The 14,691-nt window shown below is 46.4% G+C and overlaps 1 protein-coding gene across 1 annotated transcript; it reads left to right on the forward strand.

Moving 5' to 3' along the window:
- The first annotated feature begins 11,490 nt into the window (after window positions 1-11,490).
- GAS1 (growth arrest specific 1) lies at window positions 11,491-13,858 on the forward strand. Its single transcript, XM_020892720.2, has one exon. It carries the CDS (start codon window positions 11,577-11,579, stop codon window positions 12,621-12,623), a length of 1,047 nt encoding a protein of 348 aa, XP_020748379.1. The 5' UTR covers window positions 11,491-11,576; the 3' UTR covers window positions 12,624-13,858.
- The last annotated feature ends 833 nt before the right edge of the window (window positions 13,859-14,691 follow it).

Below are 14,691 nucleotides of genomic sequence, written 5' to 3' on the forward strand. Positions count from 1 at the left end.
GAAGAGTCACTTCATAAGTACAAGCACCACGGATATCAGGTTCCCCAGCATACTGTACTGCTGGCAGACACTTATCTGCTCAAGGTGACTTCTTTTGGTCTCCATATACTCTAGCTTGGAAAAGTTCCTATCTGCAGAGAAGATGCCATATCACCCAAGTGAAATGATACCTACAAAATGGAAGCCCCCAATTTTTATTGGTCAACTCAACACACATAGAATTATCCTTCCAAATTATTATAAAAGAATCCAAATGCTTGTTCCTACCTTCTCACAGGGCTTGTGGACCAGGGCTGACTTATGGAACACATTGGTGGAGCCCTGGTACAAGGAAAACTTTCCTTCTAATGACACCCTTGGTTTTCCTTCAGGGAGCCAACTCTCTCTCACTCCTAAGGTATGTGGGTGCATTACCTAGACCAAATGAGGTTCTAGCACTTTGTCTAGAACTTTGGGAGAAAAAGTAATTATTTCTAATGAGATTGCTAGGATAAACACAGCATTCTTTCTTATGTAGTTTTTTTTTCGGAGAAGGGGTGTAGGGTAAGATTCTCAGAATTGGGCTGGGCCGAGAGGTTGTATTTTACATTTATTTAACATTTTAAAGGTGTAGCTAGATCTGCTTGCAAAGAGAATTTGCATTTCCTTCAGCACCGTTGATGGCGCGTTTCCATCAGAGGTATCCTAAGGAGATGACTGTCACAGGGCTTCCACAATGTTTAGCCTGTCTCCTGGCTGTTAAAGTAATATCTCATTGTTTTCTCACTTCCTTTAATCTAACTACTAATTAATTTAAATATCTTTTCACTTGTTTGTTTACATTTGGATTTGCACTTCTATTTGTCTATTTACTGTCTATTTAACTGTCTATTTAACTGTTAATTTGTCTACTTAACTGTCTATTTACATCTTTTCCCTCTTTTCTCTTAGACTATCTTTTGCTTGTAAGAGCTCTTTGCTTATTAAAAAATTGGCCTTTTGTCAGCTCCGTCATAAACATTCTTTGTAGATCTGTGGTATGTCTATTGACTTAGTCTCTCGTTATCCTTTCTATACACAACTTCTTAATTTTTTATATAGTCAAACATGTATGTTTTTGTTTCATGTCTTCTGATTTTCCAGTCTTGGTTATAAGATCTTACTAAATTCTAGGATATATGTCATAGCCTAGATTTTCACATTTGGTTTTTATTTTACTTTTAATATTTAAGCTTCTATTCAATTTTTTTTAGTTTTTACATTTCCTCTTAAATGGATGGCCAGTTTTCCAAGCATCATTTATTTAAGGGACCAAATTTTTTCCACTGATTAAATCATAACCTTTGTGAAATAAATATATGACAAAGGTTATGGTCTAATCAGCACCATATTGCTTTAATTATTAAGGAGGTATCATATGTTATAATACCTCTCATTTGAGTTTTGTAATTTTTTTAGGTATTTGTAATCAACTTTCCTATATGAATTTTAATATAGTTTCATCTAGTTCTCAGAAAAACCCTGTTGAGATTTCAACTGGAATTACATTAAATTTACATATTATTTAGAAAAATTACCATTTTATTTTGTGAATACTTTATCTATATAGTCAGATCTTATTTTCATTCTCATTGTAAGATAACTACTCATGCATCCAAATCTTCCTTATAAAATTTATTCCTAAATATTTTATATCTTTTGCACAAATATACACGAATATATTTTTCCAAACTATTATAATCATAGTGATGGTGATGACCTTGGGCATTTTCCCAAAGAGTTGCTGTTCTGTGTTTAGTTGCTCATATCCGACTCTCTGTAACCCCATAGACTGTAGCCCACCAGGCTCCTCTGTTCGTGGGGATTCTCCAGGCAAGCATACTGGAAAGGGTTGCCATGCCATCTTCCAGGGGACCTTCCCAACCCAGAGATCAGACCCAGATCTCCCACACTGCAGGCAGATTCTTTTCTTCCTGAGCCACCAGGAAAGCCCAAAGAAGTACTGGAAGTCCTTAAGTGGAGTAGTGATTTGGTCGGACTTAGCAGCAGCATGGAAGCTTACTTTAGAGTGGTGATTCCAAAATGCTGACTGAAGTCGCAAAAACTTCTGAAGTTTCCCTTGTGTCATAACTTTCTGGTAAAATAAGAAAAAAATAGAACAATGTATTAAAATTTTTAAAAACCTAAATGCATTCAATTTTAAAAGCTTCTATTCTCAAGTTATTCCCACACTGCTTTGGGGGTTTCAAAGTTGTCTTTATTTAATAAAACACTAATGTTAATAATTGGTAGTAAGGATTTTTTTATTTGTTAATATTTGACAGAATTCAAAAGTTGGTATCTTTTATTCAAAGACAATCCAATTTTTTAAAAAGTGAACTGATCTATGAAATTCCCACATCTGGGGACCACTTGCAGGATTATTTGACCAGAAATAAACCTTTGTAATTTTTTTCTCAAAATGCATACTCCTGGGCCCTTAGGGAAGAATTCAAGTATAATGGAACTTATATGGGTATATGTGTTTTTAAGAAACCTCCCAAGTGATTCTGAGACACTTCCCTGGTTAAGAACCTCTGATTTAGAGAAAGAGTCGGGAAACACCTAGTGGTCAGCAATGGTGAAAACCTCTAAGAAGCCAGGGTAATGGGAATACAGAAAGGTTGGATGAGAGAGACTTTTTCTTAAATGAAATCAGTAAGACTTGGGATGGTCCTTGAGGGACCATCTTTTAAGAAAAGATGGAGTTTTGGAGAAGGCCCCACATCTTCAGCTGTGGGAATAACCCAGTTTTATTGTGCATGAATGGGGTGCCCATCCCTATGAGATTCCCATCCTATTTTGTTCCCAAGAATTCATTCTTCTTAAGAAAGCAATGGAGAGAGACAAAGAAGACTTTTAGGAAGAAAGGGATAGACATTCAGGATGTAAGGTAGCATACAGAATTCTAGAGTAGATGTTGCTGGTTTCTACTGGATGTATTCACATTCTCTACTTATAAAAACAAAAATAAATTACAACAGGTGAGTGGGCACCTATGACTTAAGCCTTCAGCTAAGTGGTATGCATCCTAGACACTCCCCAATGACATATTGCTAAGTCCCTGAAAGGGCAGAGTTCTGCTTCTCATGGCCTTCTCTCTGCCATATTGCTAAACACCAACAGGCAGGTGATGCTTAACATTGAGCCTTTTTTTCTTACACCAAACCACACAGCACTCTGGGAATATCACTTTATATTTCAAGACTTCAGAACAGATTCTTTTAACTTCTCGGGGCCTCTATTCTCTTTTCTATAGTATAAGTGGTTTAGAAGTTCTGAAGTTGGCTAATTTAGAAGACAAGCAATAAGTTTCTGATTTTCACACATTAAGCCCATCAAATATTTTATTGACTGCCTTTGATGGGCCATTAATTGGATGTGGGATGTAAAGAAAAGGGAAGGATCCAGGTAAATCTTTGACCCAAGCAACTGAGTATGATGGCAAGTGTATATATGATTAACTATTGGTGAATAACAAACTACCTCAAAATTTAGTGGCTTGAAACAACATCTTGGGTTTTTTCTTATGATTCTTTGGGTTGACCAGGGTAAGCTGTGCTGTCCATTCATGGGGCAAGATCGGAATTAGGATGAGGTGAATGAAGTGTCTAGTGTACAGGATGTAAAGGTCACTCTCTCTAAGTCCCTGGAGCATCACTATGAAAGCAAACACTTCCTTAAATTTTATATCTGGCTGCTTCACCTCCCCTCATCCTAGTCCTGACCTTGGGTTGGGGTTTCTCTTATATGCTTTCCATCACACGGCAGTTGCAGCTAGCGTCATCTAAAGATTCTACAGGGCTAGATATCCAAGATGGCCTTTTCACTTACACATCTTGTACCTTCTCACTCACATGGCTGAAAAAGCTGGGAGCTCCCCAGCCATCTCTTTGTCTCGCCACACATCTTCTCCACATGGCAAGCCTGGCCCTCCTCACAGCATGGTGGTCTGAAAGCATTCAGAATTCCTACACAGTAACTGGCTTCTCCAGAGCAAGCATTCTGAGAGGCCCAGGTAGAAGCTGCAAAGTTTTTTGTGCCCTCACTGGATGGTCCTAGAATGTCAGTCACCAATGTTACATTCAAAGTCATTAATGTCTGCCCAAGATTTAAGGGAAAAGAAATTAGACTCTGCCTCTTGATATAAGTAGCACTAGATATAAAAGGATGGAGGACATTGATGGAGACGAATTTTGGAGAATACAAGCCACTGAAAGACCAGGCAACAAACATGTTTTGGGGATGGGAAAACAGAAGTGCTCCTGGAGCAAGCTAAGTTTGTGATGCTCATTAAGCAACCAAGTGAATAAATATACATGGAAAACAGAGAAAGACTGGAATTGAAATGATCAAATCAAGGGATGTAACTCAGCATCTAGGCACTGGATGAGATCACCTAAGGAGTGAGTTTCGAGAGAGAAGGCGCCCCCAGCCAGTACAATGGGGAAAAGGAGAATGCATCGTCTCAGAAGCCAAACAAAAAAGTACGTTGAAGAGGAGGCTTATCGTCCTGTCATGTGGTACTGAAAAGTCAGACAGAATGAGGACTGAGCAGTGATCGTTGGGTAGAGCAAGATTTCAGTCATCCTTGATGAGAAAAATACTGGGATGAATCTTGATTATAGTGAATTGAGGAGACAGCAGAGAAAGTGAGTAAAGGCAACTTTTACAGGAAGTTTTAATAGAAATGGAGTAGTTACTGAGTCGGGAGTTGTGGTCTAGGAAGGGTTTGTTTTGTTTTATGATGGAATAAAGTACAGCCTATTGCAAGTGGATGGGCATGATACAGTAGAAAGTGCATTAAGAAAGCAGCAGAAGTCATTACAAAGAGCATTTTGAACAGGTGACAACACTGAGCCGGACTGGAAAGACAGGAGTTGGTAGCCAGTGAGATGACATTCCAGTTAGAGATTTGGAACTGGAAACTTTGGGGGTGACACAGTTATGACAATGGTTAGGCCTAGGGTACCGTTCAGAGCTGTTGCATGAATGTGAGGGAGTCAAGGAACCCAGAGGTCAAGTTTGTCATGAAGAGTAGACTGGAGAGAAACCAGTGAGTCAGATGCTGAAACCATGAGGAAATGTACCCTGAGGATATTAAGCCTGAATGCCCAACTGCACCAGCAATGGTTTCATACCCTGTCCACTGAGCTGAGATGCAGCTGTGTTCCCAGAATTCCTCTCCCCACGTGGTTCCCTGTTGGTGTCAGCCATGAGGGGAATTTTGCCCCAGATCTGGAAGAAGGAAGTGAAGCGGCAGCACCACATTGTTTGTAGTCTCTGTGGCAGCTGGCACCCTTCCTTGCTGATTTAAACCTCCCCTTGGTTGGGATGGGTCAGCACCTGACCTGAGCTTCCCAAGCTCCCGCCACTCTCTTACTTCGGCTTCTCTGAGACCTGGACAAAGTGCATATCAGCTCCAGGTTTGAAGGCACCAGCTTTCCCTACAAGTTACCCCCTGAGGTACCAAGCCTGGAAGTGATGAGGAAGATGCTAGTTCCAGTTCACCCCAACTGGTTCCAGCTTTCCTCACAAGTTGAGGTCCCAGTTTTCCTTTCCAACCACCAATCTGGCCAACCCCAGTGAATTCAGGCTGAACACCAGACAGCAACAACAGGCCACACTGCCCACTGCCCAGCTACCACCCCAGTGGGAATTCCCCTCTCCATAATAAATCTGTCTGTCTTGCTCACAGATCCTGCCCTGGTCAACTTCTGGCTGACATAGCATCCACTGTGATGGACCACCTTCTCCTCTGTGCCGAGGGTGGTACGATTGCAGAACCAGGTTCATCTGCCTGACGCGCGGCAAGGCAGACGCTGACAGGCCAAGGTTTACAGCAAAGTGTGTATTCTCAAGGCAGTCGAATGAGGAGACCCAAGAACACTTCTCATGTGCCTCTCTGAAGGTGAAGGGTTCAGGGTACTTAAGGGATAAAGCTGAGGTGTGGGGAGCATGGGGAAAGGGGATTGGAAGTAAGAAAAGGGGGAGGAATCATCATTCTACCCAGACACATCTAAGTTACAGGTGTCTTCATGAGACAAGTGTTTAGAAAATGGCACATTAGTATGTTCTTAGGGTAGAGTTTTCGGTTCTCTGATGTCAAGAGGTCACCAGGCAGACAACCGAGCTTGCTCAGTTGATGCTTGGGTGGTCTTAACCGGCTACAGCTCCAACTGTGCACAGCTGACTACAAGTTCCTATAAAACAACTTGGGCAAACACCTTATTGTTTAGGTTACATGACACTTGGGGGCTTCCCAAGTGGTGCTAGTCGTAAAGAACCCGACTGCCAATGCAAGAGATGTAAAAGACACCGGTTCAATCCCTGGGTCAGGAAGATCACCTGGAGAAAGACATGGTAACCCACCCCAGTACTCTTTCCTGGAGAATCCCATGGACAGAGGAGCCTGTCAAACTACAGTTCATAGGGTCTCACAGAGTCGGACAAGTCTGAAGCACCTTAGAATGGCACATGACACCTGGAGGACATGTAAGTTTTCTGTAGCAAAAATTAAATCAAGCTGGGTCAGTGAAGGCGGGTTACAGGTTTATTGGGGCTAACTGGTTACTGATGACCCTCAGTTTCAGTACTGGTTATATACCATACTTGAGGAGGAAATAGCCACTCAACTCATTCTCTGTCTTCTGTGGTTTCCAGGAGCAGTCCTGGTTGAAAAGAGCTGTGAGTGAAGTGAAAGTCACTCAGTTGTGTCCGACTCTTTGTGACCCCATGGACTATACAGTCCATAGGACTCTCCAGGCCAGAATACTGGAGAGGGTAGCCTTTCCCTTCTCCAGGGGATCTTCCCAACCCAGGGATCAAACCCAGGTCTCCTGCATTGCAGGCAGATTCTTTACCAGCTGAGCCACCAGGGAAACCCGAGAGGCACTGTTGATGGAGGAAAAGTCAGTAGGTGACTACTGGAGTAGCAGACAGTCGCTCAAGGAAGCTCAAGGTTTCCAGGGAAAGTGGGAACAAGGGAGGAACAACAGCCCATCTACTCCATTTCCAGGGCTGGTGGGAAGTGGGTTATGGAAGAAAAATCAGCCAGAAATGAAGAACATTTTTAAGGAAGGCTGCCTCAAAAGGCTAGCTGGGATGTATTTTTCCAGCTTTGTTGAGATATAATTAATGTATAACATTGTATAAGTTGAAAGTTTACAGTTTGACAATTTAATAAACGTGTACCGTGAAATGCATACCACAATAAGGTTGGTTAGCACATCCTTCACCTCACATAATTACCATTTTTTTGTTGTTGTTTTTAAGGTGAGAATATTAAAGTTCTACTCTTACAGCAACTTTCAAGTATACAACACAGTAGTGTTAACTACAGTCACCATGCTATACATTAATTACATCCCTGGAACTTACTCATCTCATAACTGAAAGTTTGTACCCCTTGACCAACATCTCATTTCCCCCAACCCTCAGCCTCTGTCAACCACCATTCTACACTGTTTCTATGAACTTGGTTAAGACTCCACATATAGGTGAAACCAGACAATATTTATCTTTCTCTGTCTGACTTATTTCACTTAGCATAATGCCTTCAAGGGACATTCATGTTGATGCAAATGACAAGATTTCCTTCTTTTTTCTTTCTTTTCCTATGGCTAAATCATGTTCCATTATATGTATGTGTATATATACATATAAAACCACATTTTACTGATCCTTTCTTAGCCTGTTGATGTATACTTAGGTAGTTTTCTATCTTGGCTACTGTGAAAAATGCTGCAATGACCATGGGCGTGCAGATATCTTTTCAAGATAGTGATTTCATCTCCTTTGGATAAAGTATTCTGAAATGCAATTGCTAGATCATATGGTAGTTCTATTTTTAATTTTTTGAGGAACCTCCATTCTGGTTTCCATAGTGGCTGCACAAATTTATATTCCTAGTAACAGTGCATGAGGGTTCCCTCTCCTCTATATTCTCACCAGCATTTGTTATCTCTTTTTGAGGACAGCCATTCTAGTAAGTGTCAGGTGATATATCATTGTGGTATGATTTGCATTTCCCCAATCATTAGTGACATTGAGCATCTTTTCATGTATTTGTTGGCCATTTGTATGTCTTTGGAAAAATGTCTATTTGAGTTCTCTCTCCATTTTTTAATCAAATTGTTAATTTTTTTTGTTATTGAATGGTATGAGTTCCTGTTATATTAGGCATATTAATCCTTTATCAGATATGGGGTTTGCAAATATTTTCTCCTATTCTATATGTTCCAGCTGGTTTTAATTAGAGCAAGAAGGTGGAGCATCAGCTCAGAAAGCAGCTTGGGAATATGCAAGATTTTGCTAAGAACAAATTGAGACTCCAGTTGAAGTGGGATTTGAGGGGGTGGGGTTGAGGGGGGGAAAGCTCAAGATGGGAATCATGACTTAAGCTTAAGTCAGCTTAAGGGATGTACAGAGTGATATGGGGATTAGTGTGGGGGTGATGAGAGAGGGCTTGGAGGTCTGGTGGCTATCAATGAAAACCTGGATGTAAGGCAAGGTGATACCCAGTCTCTGGGGCTGATGCAGGAGTGGGCTCATTCCTCCTTCTATCTCATCATCATAGCCTTCTTTTCAAAAGTTTGGTCTCTCCAGCTGCTGAAAGCCATGCAGGCCTGAAATGCCATGAGGCAGGGGTGCTGAGGTGACTCCCTTAAAATTCTCACAGCTCTTTGCCTTTCTGAAATCCCATTGAGCTCTACCAAGGCCAGGATGGGGGCTAGTGTCACAAGAAAACAACAAAACATGTGCACCTCTAGAAAGGGTGTTCTCAAACGTTGGTTCCCAACAGGCAGCAGCAGCTTTCCCTGAGAATTTGTTAGAAATGCAGTATTGCTCCCCACCCCAACCCCAGTCCTACAGCATAAGGAACTCCAAGAGAGGACCCAGCAGTGTGGCTTTAAACTAGGCCACCAGGCAAGTCTCAAGCTCACTAAGGTTTGAGACCCACTATTCTAAAGGAACTCAACAAACCAAACGTCAGCTTAAAATGCAGCTGACTGCCGACCTTGTTCTTATGAGCCTAAAGCCACGGCGTATTAAACGTGAAAGGACTTTTTCAAGGATCCAATCTGGCCTTGTACATTACATGTGCAAGGTCCAAGTCATAGAAGGGAATGTGACTTGTCTAAGCCCTCCCGGCAGGGCGGAGATTACAATTCCAAATAACCAAAAAAATAAAAGGAAAAACAAACAAAAAACACCCCAGAATCTGGGAAATGGTTGTTCCAAAGGGCCATCCAGTTGCAGACTTAATATATTTAAATATAGATTGCTATTGTTGTTTGTGCGTTCTCCATTAATCAAGCCAGAGCAACGAGGTCTGTCTTACTTCACCCTGGCTCTTCAAGGTTTATTTGGTTTCGTTTTGTTTTGGGGAATTGCTGAAATGCAATTCCTAATGCAGACCCTGAGCCTCTGAGGAATGCAGCAGGCTCCGCAGGAACAGGAGGCTTTTCTGCAGCCTGATAAGTCTGCAGACGTTGTGTCTCTATTCTAAGTTTTGCCATTTCCAACTCACCGGGCCCCTGGGGAGAGGCGGACAGCCGAACGCAGTGCGTACTGGAGCCGCGGCTGCCTCGGCTTCACCAGAGGAGATTTAGCCTGAAGTTTTGTGACAGATGGAGTTGATAGTCTCTCCACGGAAAGGGGAGGAAAAAAGCGCCAGTTTTTGACAGGCTGCAGACGCCCGGTGCCTCTGGTGGTCGAAGGCTGCGTTGCGCCGCAGTTAAGGTAGTTCGCAAACTCCCGCGCCTGGATCGCAGAGGCTGCTGTAGGCGGGCGGTTTCCCTTAAACCGAGGGAGACTGAAACATACGCTTGAATAGAAACCTTGCAGGATGCCAAGTTATCCCCCTCCTCTTATGTTCTGACTGCGGCCAGAAGGTACTGCGTAACACCCCTAAATACTTTTAATGTATTGTTTCTTTCATCACCGTCCGTTAGAAACTTTCCTTCTTAAAAAAAAAATAATTTGACTTATTGGATTTCTGTCTTGAAAATGACAATGCCTGGCTCCAGGGCCATACCTGCCAGATCGGTAAATGGGGACCAGGGTGCTGGGTGGGGGCTGAAAAGAGTGGTAAATATCGATATCTCCCTAGCTAAAGCATTTGCCTCTTTCTTATGTGTGTCTGGATTTTTTTTTTTTTTTTAAGTTTCAGCGTTCCACATTAAATTCTCTGGGTTCTCTTCTCCACCCCCGCCCCCCCCCCCCCGCCCATCCCGCCGTGATGATCCGGCAAAGATGGGGAACTCGGAAAACAAACTGAATTTTGAATTCAGTCGAAAGCACAGATGAGGGCCAGGCAGAATTAATAAAAGTACCAAATAAAGAAATAAAACAGAAGAAGAAGAAAGGAAAAAAAGAAGAACCAAACAAAAAGGACCGCGGCCAAGCCGGATGCAAACAGCTGCCCCTGCGCCCGGCCCGCTGGTTCCGTGCGCGGGCAAGGGTTCCACATCCGAGCCTCCTTAAGAGTAGGAGGCGCTCCCGGGCCTCTGTCAGGCTCCTTAAGCCGTTCCTTTCAAGCCCTGAATGCCTGAATGTGAGCTGCCCACCACCCTCCCCGCCCTCCCCCACTCCGCAACCCCACTCCAGCGGCTCGTAAAAAAAAAAAAAAAAAAAAAAAGTTTCAACAACAACAGGCGGGACCAATAGCATCTCGAAAAGCCGGGAAAGGGGGCCGAGCAAAGGGCGAAGGAGAGTGGAGAAAGGAGAAAGCGGGCAGGCTCGGAGCGCGCGGGGCCGGGGCTCGGCGAGCCGGAGGAGCGTTGCTAATGTTTTTGTTTGTTTGCTTTTCCATGCATGCATAATGAGGGGGCACCGCGGCACCACGCGGGGGCTCCCGGCCCACTTTTGTATTTAAAGCCTCGCAGCGAGCGAGTCCGCAGCCGGGCTCAGCGGATCCGCTCCCCGGGCTTCTTGTCACCCGAGAAGCCGCCGCCGAGGGAAGCCCGGGAGCCGCCGCTCTCCCGCCGCGCCGAGTTTCCCGTTTTCACCGTGCCGCCCGGAAAGAGCTCCCCGGAGCCGAGGCCGGGGTCGCCGCGGGCGGAGGGGGAGGGGACGCGGACGGCCGGGCCGCGGGAAGGCGGGCAGCGCCCGGACGCCAGCCAGGAAGCGGCGCGATGCAAGAACCCGCGGCGGCGGCGCGGCGCTGAGTCCGGGAGGAAGGAACTGCCGCGGCCGCACAACGGATCTGCAGGCGCAGAGCAAAATGCACCCGCGGCGCCGCGCGGTCCCGCAGCCCCGCCGCGGCCCCGCGGCCCGCAACCTCCGAGGGCGGCAGTGAACGCCTCCCGCCACTGCCGGGGGCCGACCGGAGGGGCTCTCCACGGCCGTGCACTTCTAGGAAGCCCCCGCAGCCCAAGCGAGAGCCGACCTTCTGCAAGCAGCGGGGCAACAGCCGGCGGCGCGAATGGATTTATGAAAACACTCATGCAAGAAGTTGGCAGGACTGGGGCAAACTTTTCCGCCGGCTCTCCGTCCGCCGCTCCCCGCGCCTCGTCTCCTTTCCGCTCCTCGCCCGGCGGCCGCCGCTGCCCGCGATGGTCACAGGGCTGCTGGGCGGCGGCGGCGGGGCCCGCAGGGGAACCGTGCCGGGCGCCTGGCTGTGCCTGATGGCGCTGCTGCAGCTGCTGGGCTCGGCGCCGCGGGGCTCGGGGCTGGCGCACGGCCGCCGCCTCATCTGCTGGCAGGCGCTGCTGCAGTGCCAGGGGGAGCCGGAGTGCAGCTACGCCTACAACCAGTACGCCGAGGCGTGCGCGCCGGTGCTGGCGCAGCGCGGCGGGAGCGACGTGCCGGGGGCCGCCGCCGCAGCTGCCGCCTTCCCGGCCTCGGCCGCCTCCTTCTCTTCGCGCTGGCGCTGCCCGAGCCACTGCATCTCGGCCCTCATTCAGCTCAACCACACGCGTCGCGGGCCCGCCTTGGAGGACTGTGACTGTGCGCAGGACGAGAACTGCAAGTCCACCAAGCGCGCCATTGAGCCGTGCCTGCCCCGGACGAGCGGCGGCGGCGCAGGCGGCCCCGGCGCGGGCGCGGGCGGGGTCTTGGGCTGCACCGAGGCCCGGAGGCGCTGTGACCGCGACAGCCGCTGCAACCTGGCGCTCAGCCGCTACCTGACCTACTGCGGCAAGCTCTTCAACGGGCTGCGCTGTACCGACGAGTGCCGCACGGTCATAGAGGACATGCTGGCCATGCCCAAGGCGGCACTGCTCAACGACTGCGTGTGCGACGGCCTGGAACGGCCCATCTGCGAGTCGGTCAAGGAGAACATGGCCCGCCTGTGCTTCGGCGCCGAACTGGGCAATGGCCCGGGCAGCAGCGGCTCGGACGGGGGCCTGGACGACTACTACGACGAGGAATACGACGACGAGCAGCGCCCCGGGGGCACGGGCGGCGATCAGCCGCTGGACGACGAGGACGGGGTCCCGCACCCGCCGCGCCCGGGCGGCGGCGCTGCTGCGGCAGGCGGCCGCGGGGACTTGCCCTACGGGCCCGGGCGCAGGAGCAGCAGCGGCGGCGGCTGCCACTCGGCACCCCGAAGCGCCTGGACCCTGCTCGCCTCCATCTTGCTGCTCCCGCTGCTCTTTTAGCCCTCGCGCCCCCCGCCGTCGGCCACCGGAGGGTCGGCGACGGGGCACCTGTGGCTCGGGGACAGGGGTGGTCGGGGATTTTTTTCCAAAACGTGTTTTAGGTGGCTTCTGCCTAGCCGATATCGCGCCCTCGACTTGTCGCACGATCCTCGCCTCCTCTCCGGAGCAGGACTTTTTGGACATCCTTCCCTGCCCCCATTCGTGGCTCCAGAAACTCCCCGCAGAAGCCTGCCTAGCTCCAGACCCCCGGCATGAGACAGGCCTGGCAGGGGGACAGAACCGTGTTTCTGGACTCCGAAGAGAGGATGATGACCAGAGGGGCCTTAGGAGTTTCAAGGGACTGGGTTTGGAGCGGGAGTTTTGAAGAAGGATTTATATTTGCATAGGGACTGTTTATTAGTATTTCTCCTGGAGGGAGGGGGGTGCCGGTATCGACTTTTATTGTGGCCAGTGAGGACATTGCAATCGTAACTGATTTACTCTTGGTTTCCGCGCCCAGAATTGTTTTTGTAGGGGGGGTGGGGTGCGGGAGGTAAGGGTGGCGGTCATGAGAAGGGTTAATTTTCCTGAGTTTGGATAGTTTTGAGCCCTTGACTTTAATTCCATTGCCACCACTCTGATCTCTTAGCACATTGCTTAGGATTAAGGATCCAAAAATGCTATCTAGAGAGTTTCTAGTGGTGTTGAACAATGCAAGTTTTTATTTAAAAGAGCTCTGCACTGCCATTTATGAAAGCCTCTTTATGATGTTTGTTTTGTTGTCATTTTTGTTCTTTACACCAAGAAATTGTATGTACAAAAGTGCAGAGAACATATATTGCCTCTGCTTTTATCAGGGCGCTCACCCCTGGTACTTCGTATATAAAATGTATTAAAACTGGGATTTGTTACCAGTTGCTGTATTTTGTATATAGAATTTTTATAAATTGTATGCTTCAGAATAATTTATTTTTTAAAAAGAAATTAAAAAATTTAAATCTACATCCATGGTACACCTTTCTTGCCTGAAATGTAAAGAATCCAATTGTCACCAGGGATCCAGAACCACCATCAATTGTGAAGTGTGCTCTATCTAGAACAGTTTAAAAATGTACAGTGTATTTTATAGATTTGAAGTTAACATTCTTATTTTCAAGAGAATTTATGAACATTGTAGAAATGTATAAATGCATTTCCAAACTGCCTTAAACATTGTATTTTTATAGACTTAAAAAAAAATCCTATGTTTTAAGTAACTGTGGTTTTGTGTATTTTTTTTTTTTTTTGGTTATTTGATTTTATTAAAATGTGTACATCAGTAAAGAGTTTTAAATAATGAATATGGTGTAGTTACTTTCCAGAGTCACATTGTGGTTAACCCAATAATGGGTGAGAAGCAGGATGGAGGGGCCAGTGGGAATCTATCAACCATCAACTGAAATTAAAATACAGTTCAAGACTAGAAATGAGGGCTATTATTTCTGCCTTCAATTTAATGAACAATTAAACATCTGTAAATGAGGCAGCTAAAAAGATATAATTTGACTGGTCTCCATTGGTATTTACATTTGTGGAGAGGCTTGGCATAGTTTGGGGCTAACCCACACGTCTCTTTACCCTCCCTCCTTTCCACTGGGGACCCCCCCACCCCCACCCTCTGGAGTCTCCTCTCTGGCTACTAGAAGACCTTGTCCTACAATCAAACATGCCAATAACATCTGTTACCAATAGGTCTTAGGAAACCTGGGAGACTCAACTTCAAAGTCATTTTCACACTTTGGGTGAAAAAGTACAAAATTTTGTTACAAAACATTCCGCTGGCAAAAGTAAACATACTGGAGAGAGGAACAATTACCAGAACTTGTAATATTGTTGTGAGGAGTTGTTTAGCAGTGGGCTGAAGGCTGGGTTCCTGCCAGAGCTACTGATCTACACTCAAACGCCCTTAGATAAATAATTACACTCTTAAGCTGTGTCGAGTGCTGATACACTTGACCTTGTAAATAGAAATGTTTGCAGTAGGAATAAACTCCGGCATTGGAAAATCTTTTAAACATTAACACAAAAGAGAGCGCTCTGTCCTCTGGGG

The sequence above is a fragment of the Odocoileus virginianus genome, chromosome 31, assembly GCF_023699985.2.
Source record: "Odocoileus virginianus isolate 20LAN1187 ecotype Illinois chromosome 31, Ovbor_1.2, whole genome shotgun sequence".
Classification (NCBI taxonomy): Eukaryota; Metazoa; Chordata; class Mammalia; order Artiodactyla; family Cervidae; genus Odocoileus; species Odocoileus virginianus.